We start from the raw sequence: 23,373 nt of genomic DNA on the forward strand, positions 1-23,373 counted from the left end.
TAGCCCCTTCCTCAGCAGAAGGGGGCCCACCCCTGTTGCCCGGGTGATCCCTGAGCGATCTACTGGCTGGACCAAGGGGAATGGGGGCAGAGCCCAGGACTCTGTCTGGATCTTCACCACCTTCCTCCTCCTGAGCAGGCCCCCTTTGCTGGGGGGCAGGGCAGCGGGCGGCTGTGCATGCGCAGGCAGACTGTTCCAGGAAGGAGGCTGGGCTCTCCCTCGGTTTAATTACCGCTAATGGAAGGCGTGCTCTGGCCCCGCCTGGCGCGCTGCCCCGGGAGCGCAGCAGGACGCGAGCCATAAATCTCCCACCAATCGCCCGGCGCGCTCGGAGCTGCTGTTTCCATTGGGGGGTGGTTGTTTTTTCCTGGCTAAAAATGGTATTTGCTCAAGGGCAAAAGCTTTTTAACCAGGCTCATAAATGCTTATTACCCAGCGCCGCGCTCGGCTTGATGGGATTAGAGGGGGGCGGGGATTGAGCACAACGAGATCACACGTGCTGGGAGTGGGGGGGCTCACATTGATCGGTTCGTGCCCAGCTGGGGGGGGGGGTTCATCAGTGAGAAGCAGGGCATAGGGGCAATCTCCTCTGACACCTCAGTGCCAGCTGAGATCCCTGCTCTGGGGAGCGCTGACCAGGCCGAGGGCATCTCTGCCCCCCGTAGTCCCAGGGAGGTGGGGCAGTGGGGAGACAGCATGACCCGCATAACCCCTGCAACCGACTCACTTGCTGGCCGAGCTCCTGGCCCCTGTCTGCCAAGCACGGGGCACCCAAGAGGCTGGAGTTGGGTGGCAGTGGCTGGCAACGCGGGGCTAGGGGGACCTAAGCCCAGCCCATCCCATCCCTCCATGCACACATCCCGGGGAGGGGTGGCGGAGGTGGGTGGGGGGATGTGACGAACTGGGACTGTTCTTACTGTGGTCTTTAAATGCTGACAGGGGAGTGTGGCTAGGATAGTCTGCATTGGGGGATGGGGAATACCTGAGCATGTAACATGAGAACCCAGGAAGGGGTTAGAGGCCAGGTGACACCTTTGCCCAGGAAACTGAACAAAGGCTGTGGGAGGGGTCGCTGAAGAGAGAGTTTTCAGGAGCTGGCTGGTGACATGGCTGGGAGGCAGACGGGGCTCTGACCTCACAAGGGGGCTGGGGCACCCTGGGACCCCAAGATGGACCTAACTGGGGGGGAGGGGGGGGAGAGATCCTGTTGTCTGTGCCTGCAAGACCTGTCTTGGACTGTGTTCCTGTCATCCAAATAAACCTTCTGCTTTACTGGCTGGCTGAGAGTCATGGTGAATCGCAGGAAGCCGGGGGGTGCAGGGCCCTGAGTCCCCTATACTCCGTGACGGGGGGGAAAGAGATGTGGGGCCGGCAGATTCCAGCTTGGTGCTGGCGAGGGGGGGAGGGGGGAGGGGACGGGGAGAACAGGCCTGCCCTCCCTTGCAGGTTTTGGGGGCATGGGGGACCCAATTACCAGCCCACCCTTGCCCCCCGCTGCCCAGTGGCACTAGTGGCACTGTGTGTCGGGGGTTGCCAGGCGGGGCACAGCATGGCGGTGTGAGTGCATCACAGTGGCTGGTGCCAACGGCAGACAGTCTCTTTGCTCACTCCCCACCCCCGGTCCGGGTACCTGAAGTTGGGGGCCGACGCCCACTCGAGGGCCAGGCAGGCCAGGTCGACGGTGGCGTAGACCAGCAGGAAGAAGATGGTCACAATGGCGGCGATGGTGTTCAGCTTCCCAGAGAACAGCACTAGCTGGGGGAGACAATAGCATCAGGCACCCCCGTGGCTGGCCGGGCGAACAGAGCCCCACACACCTTAGAGGGCTGGAGGCTATTCTGGCTGGTGCATCCAGCAGCAGGGAAGGAGGCAGCATCGGGGAACCCCGACGGCACCTCCAGCTCTGACCTGCCCCACTGGCTCTGGCAGTGCTGAGCCAGACACTGGGCCCCCGTGGCCCTCTGAGGTGAGCCGGGATGCCAGTTCTTCTGCCATGGGGTCCCTTGGCGGCGCCGCCCCCCTTCGTTATTCTCTCCCCCGCCCACCTGTGCTGCACGGAGAGACTAGCACCACGTTTGCCCTGCTCCCGACCCCAGGCACGTCCCCCTGCCAACCCCCCCCCCCCTCACACACACACACACACACCTCTCACAGGGGGACCCAGGAGAGAAATCCAGCCCCACCACCCCAGGGCCTGTGCCCCTCCTGCCCTGGGGGTCACCGCAGAGCCACCCCCTGAGAGAAGGAGCAGCTTAGGGCAGGAGCCCTCCCCCACCCCCCAAGCCAGAGACAGCCAGGGGCAGCCAAGCAGCAGAGACAGGGAGCCAGCGCCCAGCCCCGCAGGCTGCCTCCAGCGCCCATCCTGGGGGAAGTGGGTCCAGAGAGCCACTGAACAGCTGAAATCTTCCTGCTGGGAACCCGCCGGGCACAGTGTCCCCTCCCACACCAGGACTGGGGGGCAGTGCCAGGGCCACACCCAGTCTGAGGAGCTGGCATGAGACAGGGCAGGTGGTCACGGGGGGGCGGGGGAGAGAATAACAGCCCTTGGCAGTCTGATGTATTCGACAGCTAAACCCACCCAGCCGTTACTGCTACATCCATTCTTGGGGCAGCCGGCCTGGGCCCCACGAGTCATGGCCACAGCCTCTCCCGTGGGGGCCAGGCCAGCCAGGGGGCTGGGAGCCGAGGCTGCTGGCTCCAAACCAGCCCAGCCATGGCTGAAGGCCTGTCCCCACATGGGCTGCGCTGCGCTGGGGGTCCCAGTGGGCTGAGCCCAGCAGCGAAGCCCGTACATGGGGAGTCCACGGAGCCACGGCCAGCCCAGTGTGTCAGCCGGGAAACGGCTTCTCAGAGGCTGCCTGGCCGCATGCGTCCGGCCGGGATCTCGACTGAGTCCTGGGGGGAGGGCTGATCGGAGGCTGGGGCGCGAGGGCTCCTGCCCGGAGAACAATGGATGGGCCTGTCCCCAAAGCCCTGGGCATAGGAGGGAAGCAAGCAGCCTGGGCAAAGGGGGGGAGGTGCGGGGGAGCGTCCGGACCACGCCCAGCCCTGGGGCAAAGGGGGGAGGTGATCCAGACCACGGCCAGCCCTGGGGTAAAGGGGGGGAGGTGCGGGGGAGTGTCCGGACCACACCCAGCCATGGGGCAAAAGGGGGAGATGATCCAGACCACGGCCAGCCCTGGGGTAAAGGGGGGACATGCAGGGGAGCATGCAGGCCACACACAGCTCTGTGGTAAAGCAGGGGACATGCAGGAGAGCGTCCGGACCACGCCCAGCCTTGGGGCAAAGGGGGGAGGTGCGGGGGAGCGTCCGGCCCATGCCCAGCCCTGGGGTAAAGGGGGGAGGTGAAGGGGAGTGTCCGGACCACGCCCAGCCCTGGGGTAAAGGGGGGAGGTGCGGGGGAGCGTCCGGACCACACCCAGCCCTGGGTAAAGCAGGGGGTGTCTCGGCTGGATGCAGGGAGCTAGATCTAAGCACCGAAGCGATGTGAGCGGCAGCCCGGTGATCCCGGGCCTGCTGGTGCCCACGCCCTCAGGGAGGGCCTGCTGCGTTCTTGGGGAGCCGCTCTCCCCCCCCACACACCGAGCGCGGCCGGGAGCCGCTCTGTGCCGCGAAGCCGGCAGTTCAGCCTGACCCGCAGCAATCGCTCCACGTGGGGCACTTTCGATTATTCAACCCATTTAAGCAATTGGGAATTTCAGCTCGTTGGGAGCTTAATAGCGCCGAGCCGCGGTAATCGTGCCTGGCCGCTCTAATGGAGTCCCCCACCCCCCGCCCTCACTCGCCCAGCCGTTTGCCTTTGATTTATAATTCAGTTAGCTGCTCATCAAGGGAAAGGATCTAAGCTGAAAGGTAGCAAACCCCAAGCCAGTAGACCAGGGGGGCCAGGCATGTGGGGGGGGAGCGGGGGGGCAGGGAGAGGCTGCTATCAGGGAGCCCCCAACTAGCTGCTGTTGGAGAGGCTGGAAGGGGCGGGGGGGGGGAATGGGAGCCTGCAGTGGGCTGGGAGCAGGCCTGGAGATGGCCATCTCGAGCAGGCTGCCAAGTGCCATCAGCTGCTAGGATATGGGGTGAGTCCCTACGGCTGGTATGGTGCCCCGGCCGGCCCTGCCACTCCAGCCCTGAGCCCCCCCTGCAGCTCTGCCGGAGCCCCTCACTCCCGACTGCAGCCCCCTGCTATCCCAGCCTGGGCTCCCCACCCACCCCACAGCTCAGCCCCATTGCCGGAGCCTGTCGGGGCCTCTCCCACCCTGGGCCCCGGAGCTGGTGGGGATGGGTCTGCCTGGAGCCAGTCCAGGCCTAGCTCCCATGACTCCGGTGGCAGGGGATTGGCCTCTCTCTCGGCAGCCGTGTGTGAGGCCCTCACCCCATGCCATGCATCAGTGCCACGGGGCACCCTGCGCCCCTCAGCCATGGCTGCCGCCCGCCATTTTGGATCTGCAGGCTGGCGCTCATGTGAGAGTCCCCAGAGTGCCTGAGGGGCTGGAGAGACCCCCATTGCCTCTGGGCCCGAGCACCCCAACGCAAACCAGCTGGGGCAGATGCCAGGCAGGCCCCTCCCCTAGCAGGAGCCAACCCAGCACCAGCCCTTGAGGCAATTCTCAGCTCCCCGCTGACTGGCCTGCACCAGCGCGGGGTGTGTGTGTGTCTCCCCTTTCCCTGGGCCGGCCTGGCCCCTCGGTGAGACGCAGCCATTAGCTAATGGCAGGGGAGGGCGATTCCTCCCGCACACCACGGGGCTTGTGATTCAATTGTCTCCGGAGGAAGAAAAACGCCTCTGAGGAGCAGCTGCCGACGAGCTGGCCAGGCAACGGGTCCCCCTCTCACACCGGCTGGCGCTGCCCTGCCATTCAGCACCGGGCCGCAAAAGCCAGGGCTGGGCAACTGCCAGGAGCTTGCCCGGCACACGGGGCAGGTCCGTACCCCGCCCGCTGGAGCCAGACGACGCCATGGAGAAGCTGGGCTCCTGGGGGCTGGGTTTGGAGGCCAGGTGCTAGCGCTGTCTGGGGTCCCGGCTGAGCACCCGCTGGCCTGGCCCCTTCCTGGATCGGGTGTGAGCACAGCCAGCCGAGGCCAGGGAGTCGGAGGGAGCCCCCCCACCCCGTGGTAGGGCCCCAGGCAGTACAGGCTGGAAGCCAGAGAGAGCCCCAGGGGTCGGTGGGCAGCAGCCCCCGTACAAACTCCTCCCCACAGGCCCATCCTCCCCCATTGTGCCACTCTAGCTATTGTCTTCACCTCAGCCTCTCTGCAGCCTGTGTCTAATCCTGCCCTGTGGCCCCCCAGGAGCGTCTCTGAGATCTGACCCTTCCTTCCCCCACAACAGCAACTCTGCCCTCCAGGCCCCAGGGCTATTGCCTTTCCAGCCTGTTCGATTCCTGTCCCGCCAGCTGACAGCAGCTGGCCCCTCGCTCTGACCCCCTCCCTTTGCCTTCCCCCGGCTCCCCCCTTCATCGCATCAACCCATCTTCACTGTCCAGGGCCCTCCGGGTCCATCCCCACCCCGGCCATCATCCCTCAGATGCCGTCCCATCGGCCAGTAATCCCAGCCTCCATCACCCACCTGGGACATTTCCAACCAAGCACCGGCTGCCCCTTGCCTGGGCACGGGGAGGGCCCCAGGCCAGCCACAAAACCACCTCCTTGTCCTCCACACCCCTCCTTAAACCTCTCCTCCACCAGGATGCCACGACATGGACAGGTGGCTGCTGCGCTCAGGCCATTGGCCAGTGTGGAGCCCGGTGGTGTCTCCTGGTCTCCACCGACTGCCCCCGTCTTACTCTGAGACTGTCAGCTCCCCGGGGCAGGGGCCGTCTCTTGGCTCTGTGTTTGTACCGCCCAGCGTGCTGGGGCCTGGCGTCTCAATGGGCCGCACCTCTAGCTGGACGCTGGCAGCAATCCGATTCTCTTCATGCCAACCGGGTGCAGCCCACGTGGCCAGCGGCTGGGGGGCCCTGAAGGTACAAAGGGCCAGATCCACAAAGGGATTTAGGCTCCTAATTCCCATTGGCTTCAATAAGAGTTAGGCACCTAAATACCTTTGGGTTTGCGGCTCTGTGATTCCTTGCTGTCCATTGCCCTGGTTCTCCTGCAGTGGCTCCCCCCCACGTGCCTGCTCTCTGCACGTGGGCGCTGGGAGCCCAGGCCCCAGAAATGGATTGTTAGCCCCGCCGCCTGCAATCAGGGCTGAGTTGGCTGAGGCCGCGACGCCTCGTGCATGCGTGTGTCCATGTTCCCTGCCGGCTAATGGGGCAATTTTTTAGCATTACATATATTTGTCCAATTTGGCGGAGTGGAGACGAGCTCGCTCTTGAGACGCGAAGCCAGCACTGCCTCACCACTCCTGCAGACTGGCTGATGGCAGGTTCCGGGCACCAGGCGATGATCCATGCGGCGGCACAGCGACGCCCCCCACCCGCACTGGGAGCCCTTTGCACACGGAATTAGAGCGATTGTTTCCTTCCCCCGGGAGGTCTCACGGCTGCACCCAGAACTGGAGAGTGAATCCCTGGGATCTCAGCTCTGAACAGCACCCCCAGAGACACCCCCGCGTGCTGCCTAATGCCTGTGACATGCTGGGACTTGAGAATGGGGCCCACGTGGTGCCTGCCTGGCTGCCAAAGGGACCGAGCCCCCTCCCCCCGGCCCCAGTTCCTGTTGATTCCAATGGGGAGGGCGGGAAATGAGGCCCCAAGTGCCCCACAGGGAGCCAAGCCAAGGGACAGACGCACCCTGAGTGGAAGCAGCCCAGCCAAGGGGCGTTGCCAGGTGCCAATGCTGCACAGAGGGGCCGCTGGCACGCAGCATGTGACGAACCGGGACTGTTCTTGCTGGGGTGTGTGAATGCTGACAGGGGAGTGTGACTAGGATGGTCTGCATCGGGGGATGGGAGCCGGCCCAAGGGAACATACCTGAGCTTGTAACATGAGAACCCAGGAGGGGGTTGGAGGTCAGATGACTCCGGGGCCCGGGAAACTGAACAAAGGCTGTGGGAGGGGTCGCGGAAGGAGAGTGCTGGAAGCAGGCTGGAAGGAGGCTGGAGAGATGGCTGGGAGGCAGAGATGGCTCTGACCCCCCAAAGGGGGGGGGCTGGGATGCCCTGGGACCCCAAGCTGGACCTAACTGAGGGGGGCCCTGTTGTCTGTGCCTGCAAGACCTGTCTTGGACTGTGTTCCTGTCATCCAAATAAACCTTCTGCTTTACTGGCTGGCTGAGAGTCATGGTGAATCGCAGGAAGCCGGGGGTGCAGGGCCCTGAGTTCCCCAATACTCCGTGACAACTGGTGGCAGCGGCGGGATCTACTGCACCCCGTGGACGGCGCTTCCTGCAGTAAGTGACTGGGGAGCAGTAAAACGAAGGGGGATTGACGGGGACCAGGCCTGCTGAAGAGTGGGAGAGAGACGGTTATTACCCCTGGGAGTGTGTGACCAGCGAGAAGGACTTTTGCAGTAACAGGGTCCCCCGGGGGGATCGCAGCGAGTGGTCCCAGGGGCGGAGGAGTCTGCAGCTCGACCCTGGCAGAGAGGCGGTGACCTCGAGAAGGGCTGGCACACTAGGGGTCCCCCTGGGAACTGTGGGGAGCTGTGAGCACACAGGCCGGTGAGTGGCCAGCAGGAAGATGTATGCCAAGCGGCTTAAGAGCGACCTGGTGGAGCTGTGCAAGCAGAGGCAGCTGCGCATTGGGAGGCTCACCAAAGAACAGCTCATTGCCCAGCTGGAGGCGGAAGATCGCGCGAATGAACTGATCCCTGTGTCTCAGGGAAGCAGCCTGGCAAATGCAGCGCAGGCACCAGTGTCTGTCCCAGCTGGGAGTGGTCAGCCGGCTGCTGAGGGCTTCCCGAGACCCCTCCTTCCTATGCCTAGGGGAAGGGTGGGGAGGAGCCCAGCAAATACCGAAGGCGCCGTGATTCCCCCGGCCAGCAGGGGGTCCCCCCGGCGAAGCCCGCCGGCCAGCAGAGGAGCCTCCCGGCGACGTTCGGCATCCGGGGAGCGGAATTGGCTGGAATGGGAGAAAGAGCTAAAACTGAGGGAGCTGGAGGATCGTGAACAACAGAGACAGCATGAAGAGAGACAGCGTCAGCGTGAACGGGAGGAGAAAGAGAGACAAAGACAGCATGAAGAGAGACAGAGACAGGAGAATGAGAGACAGCGTCAGCATGAACTGGAACTGGCGAGATTGAAGGGCAGCGAACCCCCGGCTGCGGTGAGTGAGGGGGGACCCAGGACTGCACGGAGCTTTGATAAGTGCATCATGGCCCCATACAAGGAGGGGGAGGACATGGATGACTTCCTGGAGGCCTTTGAGACGGCCTGCGAGCTGCACCGGGTTGATCCCGCGGACAGACTCCGGGTCCTTACCCCCTTACTGGACCCCAAATCCGTGGCATTGTACCGCCAACTGGGAGAGGCAGAGAAAGGGGACTACGAACTATTCAAAAAGGCCCTGCTACGTGAGTTTGGGCTGACTCCTGAGATGTACCGGGGAAGGTTCCGGAGTCAAGATAAAACCCCTGAGATCTCATATCTGCAACTAGCCGTCCGCATGGAAAGATACGCCAGCAAGTGGGCTGGTGGGGCCCAGACGAAGGAGGACCTGATTAAACTGCTGGTACTGGAGCAACTGTATGAGCGGTGCCCATCCGACCTGAGGCTGTGGTTGGTGGACAGAAAGCCAGAGAACCCGCGACACGCCGGGCAGCTGGCTGATGAGTTTGTAAAGAGCCGGTCAGGGGGTGGCAGGGAGGAGCCCCAAAGGAACAGGCCCGCCGTGATGCAGAGAGAGAGTCACCCTGGGACCTCCCAAAGAGGGAATATGGGGAATCCCCTCCCACGGGGAATGCCCAGCGTCAGGGACAACCGACCGGCTCGAGGGGACCCACAGGACATGAGCTGCTATTACTGCGGCCGAAGAGGCCACGTTCGGGCCCAGTGCCCCAAGCTCAAGGACAGACTGAGCAGACCGAACCCGCATAGGGTTAACTTGGTAGAGGCCCAGACGGACGAGGGGCAGGCTTCTCACGCAAGAGGGGCTGGCAGCTTATCAACTGCTCAAGAGAGAGAAGGGCCCCAGGCCAGCTCCTCTAGGGGGCTGGATGCCCCAGACTCAGGGTTTTTGGTTTATACGGTGGGCGCGGGGCTGTCCCTCCGGAGAGAGTACCTTGTTCCCCTGGAGGTGGATGGGAGGAAGGTCAATGGATACTGGGATACGGGCGCAGAGGTGACGCTGGCCCGGCCCGAGGTGGTGGCCCCAGATCAGGTGGTGCCCAACTCCTACCTGACCCTGACGGGGGTGGGCGGAACACCAGTCAAAGTGCCCGTGGCAAGGGTACACCTGAAGTGGGGGGCCAAGGAGGGCCCCAAGGATGTGGGGGTACACCCGTATTTGCCCACTGAGGTATTGATGGGGGGGGACCTGGAGAACTGGCCAAGCAACCCCCAAAAGGCACTGGTTGTGACCCGCAGTCAGAGCCGGCGAGGGGCCCTGCGCCCTGGCCTTGGGGGGGGTGCCTTGCCTGAGGCGCAGGACCCTAACCTGGTGGGGAGGGAACGCCCAGGGACGCGGCTCAGGGAGGCTGCAGCTTCGGACCCAGCGGGCGAGAAAGAGCAGGTGGCCATCCCTGTCCCAGCTGCTGAGTTCCAGGCCGAGTTACAGAGAGACCCCTCCTTGCGGAAGATAAGGGACCTGGCCGACCTCAATGCGGTACAGACCATGGAACGAGGTGGCCGGAAAAGGTTCCTGTGGGAGAAGGGGTTCCTGTACCGAGAATGGGCTCCCCCAGGGAAAATGGAGTCAGGGGGGATCAGGAGGCAGCTGGTGGTACCCCAGAAGTATCGCCGCCAGCTGCTGTGCCGGGCCCATGACATTCCCCTCTCAGGGCACCAGGGAACCTGGCGTACCCAGCAGAGGCTGCTACGGAGCTTTTACTGGCCTGGGGTCTTTGTTACTGTCCGACAGTACTGCGGATCCTGTGACCCCTGTCAGAGGGGGAGGAAGGCCTGGGACAAGGGGAAAACAGCTTTAGGACCCCTTGCCCAGCATAAAGGATCCTTTCCAGAGGGTGGCCAAGGTTAAAAGGGCGGCTCTAAACCAAGAGAGCCCAAAGCACAGACCTCCAGACTGGAGCGCTGGGAGAAGACCACAGCCCAGTTGGAACCCCAGAGGTATGGGGGTGGGAAAAGGGCACAGGCCGCATAAACCTTCCCACATGCGAACTGCGAGTGCCATCAAGCACCCCCGACCTAAGGGGGGGCGTGGAACGGAAGGGGCCTGGTGTAATTCTCACCAAGGAACTGGAGGGATGCGGGGGCATCCATGGGAACGGGGGTAGGTTCGAACTTCCCCGGGTCACTGGCTAAAGTGACCCTGCTCAGTTCGGTCTCGAAGGGGGGAGAGATGTGACGAACCGGGACTGTTCTTGCTGGGGTGTGTGAATGCTGACAGGGGAGTGTGACTAGGATGGTCTGCATCGGGGGATGGGAGCCGGCCCAAGGGAACATACCTGAGCTTGTAACATGAGAACCCAGGAGGGGGTTGGAGGTCAGATGACTCCGGGGCCCGGGAAACTGAACAAAGGCTGTGGGAGGGGTCGCGGAAGGAGAGTGCTGGAAGCAGGCTGGAAGGAGGCTGGAGAGATGGCTGGGAGGCAGAGATGGCTCTGACCCCCCAAAGGGGGGGGGCTGGGATGCCCTGGGACCCCAAGCTGGACCTAACTGAGGGGGGCCCTGTTGTCTGTGCCTGCAAGACCTGTCTTGGACTGTGTTCCTGTCATCCAAATAAACCTTCTGCTTTACTGGCTGGCTGAGAGTCATGGTGAATCGCAGGAAGCCGGGGGTGCAGGGCCCTGAGTTCCCCAATACTCCGTGACACAGCAGTGAAAGGGTTAAGAGTGGGTCCTGGACCCCGCCGGCAGCAGAACTAAGGGGCTCCGTGCTGGGGATACCAGACAGCCAGGGGGAGCCCAAAGGCCCTGTTGGCCCACAGATCCGGGCGATTCCCCCTTCAGGACTGCCCAGGCCCTGGAATCCCAGCCCCTCACTGCACCAGCTCAGCAGGGCAGTCTGTGGCGAGATCCCAGATCTCCTGAATCCCAGCCCAGAGCCTTAACAACAAGGCTGGCTGGCCCCTCTAAATACACGCCTTGGGCCCCGTTCACGGCTGAGGGCCCATGGCCCTTCTGCGGGTCTGGGACCGTGTCCTCAGCCAGGCCCCACCCACCATGGATGTGCGGCACTACAGCTGCTGCTCTCCACCCCAGAGGTGGCTGCATATCCGACTGCTGCTTGGGTCTAGCTCTGGGCTCCTCTGCGGTGAAGCACCCACAGTCAGTGCTCCCGCTGTGCCCTGCGCAGCCAACTCACCTGCACCACCACCCAGGAGAGGATCACGGCCACCCAGGGGTTCCCACCGCGGGAGGTTCTCTTTGCCGGCGCCAGAGCTCTGCCTGCAGGGGAAAAGGAACCAGACGCTCCGTGTGAGAGAGGATTTCGAACGGGAGCAGAGTCAGTGCCAGGAGTAGGGCAGGGATCAGCCGGGACACTAGGCCAGCAAAGCCAGCGATCGCAGCCCGTCCAGCCCTCGCCCGTGTACCCTCGCCACAGGCACTGCCCCTCCCTGGCCCGTAACACATCCAGCGGCAGAACCAGCGCGTCCCAGAGTCCCAGGGGGCGGGGAGGATCAGGGCCAATGCAGGAACAAGGTTCAGTCCATGCCAGCCGCGAGGTCTGAGATACACAGCGCACGGAGCTCAGCCTGGCATGGCCCCACCCCCAGCCAGTGGATCGGGGCCTTGCCGAAAGCTGGCTTGCTTGCCCAGGCAATACGGGGAACATGGCACCGAGGCCCAGGAACTGCCCCTGCCCCTCCGCTCATCAGTGGCCCTCCATCAAGACCCAGCCTGCTGGAGAGAGCCCAGACCCGGGGGGGGTGTGTGTGTGTGTGTGACGTTATTGACATAAACTGGGACCATATAGATCATTGTTGCAACCAAGGTCCTGTAGTGGCACCCAAATCTTGTATAAAGGGGGTCAAATGGGGTGTCTAGGACAAGGTTATGGTTTACTGGTTATGATTATGCTGTCTATATGTATGTATCAGTTTTGTAGTCGAAGTTATGAATATTGGCTCTATACTGTCTGTATGGCAAACTTATGCTATGCTTCTGGGTGACATCCCAGACAAGCTGAGATTAGCTCTGCCTAGCCTGCTTGATGGCCCATTAAGGACCATCAGCTATACAATGGACCCATTGAGAGAAGGCAGATACGCCTTGTACCTCAGCAAAGTATGCAGGGACTGGCCCATGTGACTCCAGACTCCATTTTGGCTGTAATTTTCCACAGTAAGAACAAAGAGGTGATCTTACACCTGGAAAAGACTATATAAGGCTGATGCCTGATCTCCATCTGGTCTTCAATCCTGCTTCTTACCTCTGGAGGGACTTTGCTACAAACTGAAGCTCTGAACAAAGGACTGAATGACCCATCCCAGCTGGGGATGTATTCCAGAGACTTGATTTGAACCTGCAGTTTATTCCATCGCTGCTGCAAGCCTGAACCAAGAACTTTGCCATTACTGTATGTAATTGATTCCATTTAACCAATTCTAACTCTCATCTCTATCTTTTTCCTTTTATGAATAAACCTTTAGATTTTAGATTCTAAAGGATTGGCAGTAGCGTGATTTGTGGGTAAGGTCTGACTTGTACATTGACCTGGGTCTGGGGCTTGGTCCTTTGGGATCAGGAGAACCTTTTTCTTTTACAGGGGTATTGGTTTTTATAACCATTTGTCCCCATAACGTGTGGCACTGGTGGTAATACTGGGAAACTGGAGTGTCTAAGGAGATTGCTTGTGAGACTTGCGGTTAGCCAGTGGGGTGAGACCGAAGTCTTAGTCTGGCTGGTTTGGTTTGCCTTAGAGGTGGAAAAACCCCAGCCTTGGGCTGTAACTGCCCTATTTGAGCAATTTGTCCTGAGTTGGCACTCTCAGTTGGGTTCCGCCAGAACCGCATTGTCACAGGGGGGGACACCAGCTGCAGTGTGATGGGGAATGTGGGGGACAGGAAGTGGTGTGCCAGCAGGCAGGGTCCAATGCCACAGGAGCGGCACCTCCAATGGGCATTAACTCTGAGAGCCAGCACCACGGCACCCCGTAATGCCACCGGGGCTTTGGGGTCAGCACTGACAGAGGGGACAGCGCCCCCTACTGAGCCCCCCTCTCCGCTCCCTGCAGCACAGCGCCCCCTAGAGCATTGGGGTCAGCACTGACTGAGAGGGGAGAGCGCCCTCTGCTGAGCTCCCTTCCCCGCTCCCTGCAGCACAGCGCCTCCTGGCATCACACTGGAGCTTTGGGGTCAGCGTTGACAGAGGGGACAGCGCCCCCTACTGAGCTCCCCCTCCCTGCAGCACAGCGCCCCCTGGGGGATCAGCAACATGCCTGCAGGCCCTGGGAGGTGGCCCTGCCGGTGTAGCTGGGGAGCTCTGAGGTGCTCCAAGCCAACGGCGGTTCAGCTGCAGGCCACACGTGCTCCAACCCCCGTCCCTGGGAAGCGGGAGCGTGGCCTGCGCTCACAGCACGTTCAGCAGGTGATCAGTTATCCAGGAGCAGAGAGCCGCCCGGCCCGGGGCTGGGGGAGCAAAGCAGAGACACACCTTAGCAAACAGGAAAACGCTGGGTCTCCACCGCCTGCCTAGAGACCCGAGTGTCGCAGGCACCATGCCAGCAGGGGAACGACCCAAAACACTGGCCCTTCGCTCCGGCCTGGGGTGCAAACTGCCACGCCGCCCCCTCCCCTGCACTAGCCTCCAGAGAGACCCCAGCCCAGCCCCCAGCCAGTGCCGAGCCGCTATGCAAATGGTTAAGTGGCTGCATGCATTAGCGAGCGAGAGTGCGATATTTCATGCCGCCAATGGCAGCGAGAACATAAACTACCCGCCAGAGAGGCTTTCAGAGCTGCCTGGTTTAGTCCATTCCAGGGGGTTTAGTGATTGTTACAAACGTCCTTGGGAATCCTGGCTCCATCCCCAGTCCCCAGCCCAGCAAAATCCTCCACCGGGCACCTAACGGACCCGCTCTCTGGTTACCGTCCCGGCACCTGGCAGAGCCAGCTCCTCCACCCCGCTTTGGGCTGCAAAGCTCATGTCAGGGCCAACCACGCCAGGCCTTTCCCAGACAGCCCCACTGCTGGGCACAGGCTCAGGGAACGGAGCCAGAGAGACAGATGTGTCCACCGTCACAGATGCATGGCGGACCAGAGAGGGGCAGGAACCGGGGCCGTGCTCTGCCCCGGGCCGTGCTGAGCCCCGGCGCCTGCCCACAACCCGCCGGGCCAAGGAGCACACAGACTGGGGAGAAGGGTGCTGCTTTCCATGGCGGGGAAGGGGCATCGCTTGAGAATCAATGGCCCGATGGGAGCCAGTCGGATCGAAGGAACCACATCAGCAACCCGCTTACCTAGGGTTTGAGTGGGGGGCTCACTAGCCCCTCTCCTGGGATGGGACTCCATGGACACACAAGCCTGGGTGTCCCCCCAAGCACAGCTATGGTCCTGCCCAGGGGCAGCGCTTGGCATGGCTCTCCAGGGCACCTCGGGAGTGCTCTGTAGCACAGAGCCTCAGCGACGACATGGGGCAACCCTGTGCCCTGCATTTGAGCATCTCCAGGGTGGGGCAGAGGTGTCCCTACACTGCACATGGGGAAACTGAGGCACCAAGGCACCTCGGAGTCCTGTCTCCCACCCCCCGCTCCAACCACTGCACCCTCGCCCATCTTGCCCTGCAAGGCTGTGGTGTTCCGAATGCCAGCAAGGGGCTGGCAGCCCCTGGCATTGGAAGGCCGGGAAGGGGGAGAACAGGGAGAGCCAAGGGATATTTATTCAGTTGGCTGGAGAAGCCCAAGTAGGCCGAGGAACTAATGCAATCCAAGTGCCCACGCTCTTGCCTGGCGCTGCTGCAGCCTGGACTCCAAGTCACTGCTGCCCCCTACAGGTCTGTACTTCATGTCTTCAGAGCGCTGCACGGCACGGCCATGCCAGCCCAGGGCTCCCAGGGACCGGCCAAGCAGCCAGCCAAGCACAAGCAACGTGCTGGCTGAGCAAAGGCGGGAGCCCCCCCAGAGCCCCACGCCAGCGCTGCAGGCGGGCCTGCCGGGGAAGACTGCCAAGGAGCCAGGGGACTTGGAAGGACGTGCGGGCGCCTGTGCCCAGAGCCAGAGGGACTGTCCGAGAGCACGAGGGCAGGGGGAAGCCAGGGAGAGTAGCTGCAAGGGGCTGCATGACTGGAGCGGGACTGAAGGGCAAGGGACTGGGATTCCCCCCACCGCTAGGGCGAGCCCGTTTTGGGGGTGGGGAAGAGCTCATTTGGGGTGGGGGTAGGGTGGTCAGGGAGCCGAGGGCTTTGAGTGGCTCTGTGCCCCCGATGTGAGAAGAACCGCTCCCCCGGCGGGGACTGGCAGGGAGACGTCCCAGGACCGCGCTCTCCTCCCGGTGCCAAAGGCCGAGCGGCAGCAGGTGCGGGCACAGCGCCCCATCCCCTGGCGCTTGGCAGAGCATTTGCCCTCAGCCTGGCTGCACCTGCACTGGGAGCCGAAGCTCATTCCCCAGACACCCCCGCCCGCCCCGGCCTTTCTGCTCTGGGGAGGAGGCAGCCGGGCAGACAGACAGCGTGGGGAAGGGCACTCCCAGGGAGGAGAGCCTGGGGGAGGGGGCGCTGCAGGAGACAAGCTGTGCACAGGCAGCGCCTGGCGCACCACAGCAGGGGCCGCTGCAGGACAAGCGCACGGAGGTACCGGAAGTGCAGGAATAGCCAGGCAGGTAAGAGGTAGAATGAGCAGAGGGGGGCGAGTGCTCAGCGTGGGGGTGCCCACAGAACCCCAGCAAACTCCTGGCACCGGCTGCCCTCCAGCTGCCCTGTGGTGCTCCCACCCCATCCCCCGTCACAGCACTGCCCCCAGGACACGCTGCTCAGACCATGAAGTTTAATGAACGGCCCCTGCCCAGAGACAGCTGAGCCCGGAGCTCCGTCACCAGCCATGAACCAGAGCTGCGGCAACCCCCAGCCAGGGCACCAGGAGGAGCCGGGACCCTCTCACCTTCAGCCAGGGCGCAGGGGGCTTGGATTGCACAGGGAGGGGTGCAAGGTCCGCAAGGCGGACGGGGTGGGAGAGTCTCTCCCAGCAGATGGCCAAGGGGCACCCTTGGAAGGGGAGGGGGCTGGCATGGCTGCTGCAGGGCCCCAGGCAGAGGGCACCACAGGGCAGACTCAGGGGGGTTGAGAGTGGCACCCTCTCAGCAGCGAGGGTGGGGCTGGACCAAGGTGGGGCTGCCTTCCCACCTGAGGGCTCCCTCAGGACAGTCTGCCCCCCACTCCCTGCGGGCTGGAGGGACAGCCAACCAGGGAAAGAGCCTTCCCTGAACAGACCATCAGACTCTGCCCAGTGCTTGTGCCCGGCCCACTGCCCTGAGTGACAGGGCACTGTATGGACCGGGGCGGAGCCAGCTGAAACGGAGGGGGCCATGCAGCCCGGTACCACCCTCCCCTGCTCACACAGGAGCTAGAATCTAAGCCACCTCCTTGTGGTGGTGGAGGGGGTGTCTGTGTGTGTTCCCACTGCCCTCTGCTGGATGGAATCAGAACTGCTCACCCGCGTGTCAGAGGCCCCGTACAGTTTCCAGCTTGTGGAGACTCTCCCGAAGAGGCTCCAAGTTCTTTGCCTGGCCACACTTTAGTGACGCTGTACCTGGCCCAGGCCCACAGGGTGGCTGCACAGTGGATGGCAAGGGGGGTGCAGAGCTGTTCCCCCAAGGAAAGCCCAGGCAGCGTAGCAGGGAGCGGCTCAGTGCCCCTTGTGTGGGCCTCAGTCCCACGGGTCCACAGCATAAAACCCCCTGCACTGGTGGCTCTCCCGGCTGCCTTCGTGGGGCAGGGCTGACCTGGCACGCCCCTTCCTTCTCCCACGGGCTGTTCTGGCAGTGGGCTGGCTGGGGGGTTCCCCCGCTCCCACAGGGGGTACAGCTCTGGGGCACAGACACTGCAGTGCCCAGGGCTGCCCCACCCCATGGAGATTGAAGCCAAGTCAGCCCCATACAGCGCTGGCCTGGACGCTGCCTCAGAGAATGGGATGGCTTCAATGCTCCTCCTGTTAACCTGGGGATGGCGTGATCCCCAGGGGCCAGCCCCCTGCCGCTCTGCGGGGTTGTGGGGGGATCCCCACCGATCTAGGGGGCTGGGGAAGGGGGATCCCCAGAGGCCAGCCCCCTGTCACTCTGTGGGGGGGATCCCCACTGACCCAGGGACCGGGGGAGGGAGGCACTCACCGAAGATGTCGTCCTTGGCCAGGGCGTAGAGGATGCGGGAGGCTCCGATCAGGTTGCTCATGGAGGCTGAGAGGGTGGACGAGTAGATGCCAATGATGACAAAGGGGGGCCAGACGTTGATGTCCCGCAGGAAGCCGTAGTCCTTCTGGAGCAGGATCCTGCCAACGGGGCAAGAGGGGTGAGCCGGGGCACCTCTCTGCGGCGGCTCTCTGCACCCCCTTCCCTGTAGGGCACTGCCTGCTCTCCGCACCCCCTCCCCCGCAGGGCATGGCCCAGTGGCTGGCTCTCTGCATCCCCTTCCCGGCAAGGCACCACCCAGCCGCCTGATGCCTGCTCTCTGCACCCCCTTTTCCCCGCATGGCACTGCCCAGCCACTTGGCGCCCGCTCTCTGCCACATGGGGCCACACTTCCTGGACCAGAGCCATGAGCACTGCTGAGTGGGAAATCTGCCCCATCTCCCCCGAGGTGCCAGGCGCAGCCACCCCCCAGAGAGGGGAACTGGAAAGCACAGACACACCTTGCTCCTCCATCACCTACCCGGAGGGGTTTGTTATTGCAGGGTCTCTCACAAGCACTGTGTTTATTGTTAGTGCGAGGACCATCATGAGCACCATGCAGGCAGGTGCGGTAGCGTGGGGGGTCCCCAAGGGGCTGAGAGGGGCACGAGCGGGGGCTCCCCAAAAGGCCAGGTATGGCACGGGGGGGTGTCTCTGACAGGCCATGGGGCAGGCATGAGGGTGTGGGGGGGGCGTGACAGGCCGAGGGGTGTGGCGGGAGCAGGGGGGCCCTGACAGGCCGAGGGGACAGGCACAGGAGTGCGGGGGGGCCTGACGTACTGAGGCGGTGAGGGCCAGAGCAGGGGGGTTCCCTGACGGGCCGAGGGGGTGGGTCCGTGACAGGCCGAGGGGACAGGCACAGGAGTGCGGGGGGGCCTGACGTACTGAGGCGGTGAGGGCCAGAGCAGGGGGGTTCCCTGACGGGCCGAGGGGGTGGGTCCGTGACAGGCCGAGGGGACAGGCACAGGAGTGCGGGGGGGCCTGACGTACTGAGGCGGTGAGGGCCAGAGCAGGGGGGTTCCCTGACGGGCCGAGGGGGCGGGTCCGTGACAGGCCAAGGGGACAGGCACAGGAGTGCGGGGGGTCGCTGACAGGCTGACGCGGTGGGGGCCAGAGCAGGGGGGTTCCCTGACGGGCCGAGGGGGTGGGTCCGTGACAGGCCGAGGGGACAGGCACAGGAGTGCGGGGGGCGGGGGGCCTGACGTACTGAGGCGGTGAGGGCCAGAGCAGGGGGGTTCCCTGACGGGCCGAGGGGGTGGGTCCGTGACAGGCCAAGGGGACAGGCACAGGAGTGCGGGGGGTCGCTGAGAGGCTGAGGCGGTGGGGGCCAGAGCAGGGGGGTTCCCTGACGGGCCGAGGGGGCGGGTCCGTGACAGGCCGAGGGGACAGGCACAGGAGTGCGGGGGGTCGCTGAGAGGCTGAGGTGGTGAGGGCCAGAGCAGGGGGGTTCCCTGACGGGCCGAGGGGGGCAGTCGTGGGGGTTCCCTGACCAAGTCCCTGAACACCGCAGCCCCTGCAGAGCACAATGCCTCCAGCGGGGCCCCCAGGCGGCTCGCGGGTAATTGCTCTCCCAGCCCATCACCAGGCCAGGGCCCAGCTGGAGCCAATTGCTGCCATCAGTCTCCCGGGAGGCGGCGCGTGGGGCCAGGGCCGATCGATAGCAAAGCAGTTACAGCCAGGCTGGGAGACGGCTCGCGCTGGGCCCTGGCTTAATCAAACCAGCCAGCCCTGAGGCAGCTGATTTCCAGAAGGCCCTAAAACAGCCCACCTGCCCTCCTGCCAGCACCACAGCGGGGCCGGCTCTTCTGGGGCACGTCAATGGCCAAGTCCTGCCCCGGAGCTGCGATGGGGGTGCACAAAGGACACCAGCATGGGGCTGTGGTCAGGGACAGGGGCGCCTGGGGTCAGGCTGGCACCGGGTGGCGCTTCCAGCCTGGGGTTTGTTTTGTAAACGCGGCAGGGCAAGGCTGGTACGGGAGCTCGGGCCACGCACAGCAGCCTCCCCAGCGTGGCATCGCCCCCTCTGCCACGGCAGCCTGGCCTTCCCTGTGTGCAAAGCACAGCCACCAGCGGGCAGATCAGTGGCTCCAACTCAGCCCTGCCAGGGAACCTGGAGATTTTACGTTTTGCACATCAGGGTGTACCCCCAAGTGACGCAGCGAGGCGGGGTGACCCCAGGGCTGGGCTGCGGGTCGGGATTGAGGGGCACTGCAGAGCTGTGTGGGGACCCCAGGGCTGGACTAAGCAAGATACCGCGTGGGCCGCGTCTGGCTGTGGCGGGCGCGGTGATTTGCATCACACCGGTGGCTGGAGTCTCCAATACTCCCAGGGAAAGCGCAGGGGGAGTGGACGCCCGGGTAACTCACCCGTCACTTGCAGAGTCAGAAAACCAGCGTGGGAGAGACCAGGCCCCACCAGGCCTCTGGGTCGGCTCCTGGACTTGTGGATTTTAGGGCTACTCTCTCGGAGGCCCTGGGAACCCCTTCCTGATGGGGGAGCACGGGCAGGCCAGGCCAGCTTGCGTGTGAAGGGAATATCCTTTCCCAGGCAGCATCCAGGCTGGGGCATCAGCCCTGGGGCCTGGCAGTGCCCGGTTATGGCCCGTTTGTCCTCTGGCTGCTGCCCTCACCCCCAGCCCGCAGGGTATCACTACTGCTTGGTAGGAGCATCCCAGGCCATGTTGGCAGATTCCCGCTGCTGGCGCGAAGGGCGGGTTCTCAGAGCTGCCTGGCCACGAGCGGTTCATTGTGGGTTGGAAGCCACGCGAGCCATCGATCAGCTGGAAGCCACCTACCAGGGGTTTACGAGACAGTGGCCCATAAAGCTCCCGGCCCCGCAGCAGCCAACTGGCCGAAACTCAGCGAGGAACTAAGTGGGGAAGGAGCCGTTTGCTGACGCTTTACAAGGATACAAATGGCCCAGCCTTTAATTGGATTTTAACAAGAGCCTGAGAGCAGGTGGGAGATAAATTAGTCCAGATCTGAAACTTCAGTGTATCTGGCAATTAATACCTAATTATCTGGAAATTGATCACCTAGCTCAGAGTGGCAGCCGAGCGGATGGCCCAACGTGGGGGCCCAAGACAAGCTCCCCGCACCCCGCTGGGGAATCCTGGCCCAGCCCCGCCGCTCTGGCTGGCTGCCCCCCGGCTGCATTTCAAGGGCTGGCTCGACTGGTGAGGCAGCAGGAGGGTCGCCCAGCCCCTCACTCACCAGGCTGACAACCCCAGTTCCATTGTATGGGGCGTTTGCACCAGCCCTTGGCAATCAAAGTCCTGCCATCTCCACAGGGACAGGAGACCCCCCGCCCACCCCGGGACCTCTCCCTTGGGCCTGGGTTTGCCCCGAGTCTTCACGCACTGCCCGATGTCCTCCTCACCAGAGCAGGTTTCTGCCCCTAACCTGCCAAATAGCACGGCTGGTGCGAATGGAGGGGGGGGAGTGCCTGCCAGCAGGGGGTGTGGAGGAGGTGCCCCTGCCGGGCAGGCCCCAAACATGCACAATGTGGGAGGAGCCGTAGAAAGAATGGTGGATGGGGCCATCCTAAATGAGAAGAGGATTGTTTTTGTGTAGGTTCTATCTAACTAGCAGCTCCTGCAGGCTTGTTCTCAAGGCTGACAGGGCCAAGCGTGACCCAGGGCTTGGCTCCCACCTACCCAACTCCAGGGGTGGCGGGGATGCTCTCCCACAGGGGGCAGCCCTCTTCCTGTGGAGCCATGGGACCTACAGCAGGGCTGAGTCAGGCCTATTATCCCCGGGGACTGGAGGGGGAAACCGAGGCAGAGCCTTGTCCGTGGCAGCAGAGAGGGGGCGGGTGCCAGAGGTAAATCACAGCCCCCGGGTTTCCAGCTCCCCATCACGCGCTCGCTCCTGACCAAGTCTGGTCAGGCCGGCCCCTGTGGTGCTGGCCTGCTTGGTCCGGCTCTGAGCAGCGAGCAGCTGGAGCTATCCACCGGGGGAGGCTGGGGAGGGGAGTGGGGCACCCCCTATGGCAGCCAGAGGGCTCTGGGGGGCAGAATGGGACCGGACACTGCCCCTCCCCTGATGCCGTCCAGCAGGCAGGAGGCCACTGCTTTGGATCTCGCTGGCGGAGCTGTCCCTGGCACTGCCCAAGCTCTGCGGTGCCACCTCCTGGCCTTTGGGGGCTGGGTGGGGCCGTGCATGCTGCCTGCTCCCAAGGCACCGGGTGCCCCGACAGCACTCAGCCAGTGACCCTCCCCCCACTGCATGGGGGCCGTGCCCTGGGCCCGTCTTGTTACTCAGTGGGTGGGGGGGGGGAGCGAAGCCCATTACCCATTCCTGAGTGACAGCGCCTGCCCAGCCTGTCCCCTGTCGCTCTGAGCAATGGCTGTGCATTAAGATATTAGCCGCTGACAGCTATAACTCTCCCGACTCCTGCCAGCCGCCTGCCACCGGCCCGATTTATGGCACCACTTTCCAGAGTGGAAAATTAACAGCTGAGCCCAGGGCGTGCTCTGGACGGCCCCCGGCGCCGGCACAGCAAGGCGGGCACTGCCCGGCAGCCCTGCAGGGCCCCAGCTCTGGGACGGGGAGCGGAGCTGGACCAAGCAAGCGCTACCGGGCGTGGTGGCATCGCTGGCATGGCATGAGCTTGTGGGGAGGCCCTGGCCCCCAGTCCTTGAGAGCGGCAAGCCCGCAGCTGGGAGGGGCAGCCCCCCGACGGCCCTGGATGACACCAATCCCAGAGCCTCCCAGCCCGCCCACGCCTGGGCGTCTGCCAGCCCCAAATCAACAGGTGGATCGCTCAGCTGCCCGTCCTCCCCAGCACGGCCTTCCCTGGGCTCCGGCTTCACTCCGCCCTGATGGCTGGGCTGCCCCCTCCCTTCCTCCCCCCCACCAGTATGCAGCCTCCTCGCCCCACAACGGAGGGTCTGTGTCTATGCTCCGGCGGGGGGTGGCTCGTGCCGGGGGCACGTACCTGTCGCAGGTGCAGCACAGCGTGATGGCCAGCAGGTTGTAGATGAGGTAGGTGAAGAGCACGGCGGCGATGGTGCCTCTGGGGATGGAGTAGCTGGGGCGTTTCAGATCCCCTGCGGGGGAAAGTGAGGGGAGGCCGTCAGCCCTGCCCCATCTCCCCCTGCCCCGCCCCCCGTCCCTGCCCCCTCCTCACCCGACATGTTGGAGCCGGCCATGATGCCGGTGCAGCCGTTGAACATGACGGCGAAGACGGTGCTGAAGCTCATCAGGCGCCCCGTGGTGTAGTCCACGCCGTAGGCTGCTGCCAGGGCAGAGGGGAGACGTGAGCCCCCAACGCAGCCCGGAGCGCGGGCCCCGGCTCCGCCACCCTCCCCACCCCGCTCGAGTGCTGCGTCAGGCCAGGCTGAGCGCGCTGGGCCAGGGCGGGGCTGAGGTCAGCCCGGCGGACAGGTCTCTGCCGAGCGAAACTGGCATGGGCGCCTGCCGGCCATGGGGCAGCGCCACTCGGGGCACAGCCGCTACGCTGCCAGGGAACTCCCCAGCGCAGCCACACTGGCAGGGCGTGAGGCTCCGCCGACAGCCAGGACACAGCCCCTGCCATCTGCCTCTAGTGGTACCAGGCGGGGGCAGGTTGTGGACACGGCCATTCTGGCAGTAAAGCTGGAAGATGGCTCATGTGGGGCTCATGGCCGGGGGCTTTGCTGGAGGAATTGTAACCCCCAAGGTGAGTCCCAGCAAAGTGCCAGGCTCTGCTGGGCAGGGCAGGGCAGGCAGAGCTGGGCGGGATAAGATGCACTGGGGGTGGGAGAGGAAGCTGGGACCAGGGTCAGGTGGGGGGCCTGGAGGGGAACTGGGGGGCAGGGCCAGGGGCAGAGTGGGGTGGGAGGTTGCTGGGCAGGGTTGGGCGGGAAGGCCGGGTGAGGGGGTCGCTGGGCAGGGTCTGGAGGGCCGGGTTAAAGGTTGCCAGGCAGGGCTGGGGGGATGGTGGGCGGGCAGGCTGGGTGAGGGGTTGCCAGGCAGGGTGTGGGGGGGTGGGCAGGCTGAATGAGGAGTTGCTGGGCAGGCTCGGGC

General features: G+C 64.0%; 1 protein-coding gene across 2 annotated transcripts in view; it reads right to left on the bottom strand.

The window, feature by feature from the left end:
• The window catches only part of LOC101952409 (solute carrier family 12 member 9), a 58,439-nt gene that overhangs the window by 15,545 nt on the left and 19,521 nt on the right, over positions 1-23,373 (bottom strand). For both annotated transcript variants that reach the window (XM_065557651.1, XM_005292567.4), the window contains exons 5-9: positions 22,496-22,603; positions 22,304-22,415; positions 17,309-17,466; positions 11,356-11,438; positions 1,631-1,755 (exon numbers count right to left, since the gene is read on the bottom strand). In XM_065557651.1, the coding sequence (XP_065413723.1) occupies positions 1,631-1,755; positions 11,356-11,438; positions 17,309-17,466; positions 22,304-22,415; positions 22,496-22,603 (586 nt within the window). The remainder of the gene's footprint in view (positions 1-1,630; positions 1,756-11,355; positions 11,439-17,308; positions 17,467-22,303; positions 22,416-22,495; positions 22,604-23,373) is intronic.

This window comes from Chrysemys picta, chromosome 9, assembly GCF_011386835.1.
Source record: "Chrysemys picta bellii isolate R12L10 chromosome 9, ASM1138683v2, whole genome shotgun sequence".
Lineage (NCBI taxonomy): Eukaryota > Metazoa > Chordata > Testudines > Emydidae > Chrysemys > Chrysemys picta.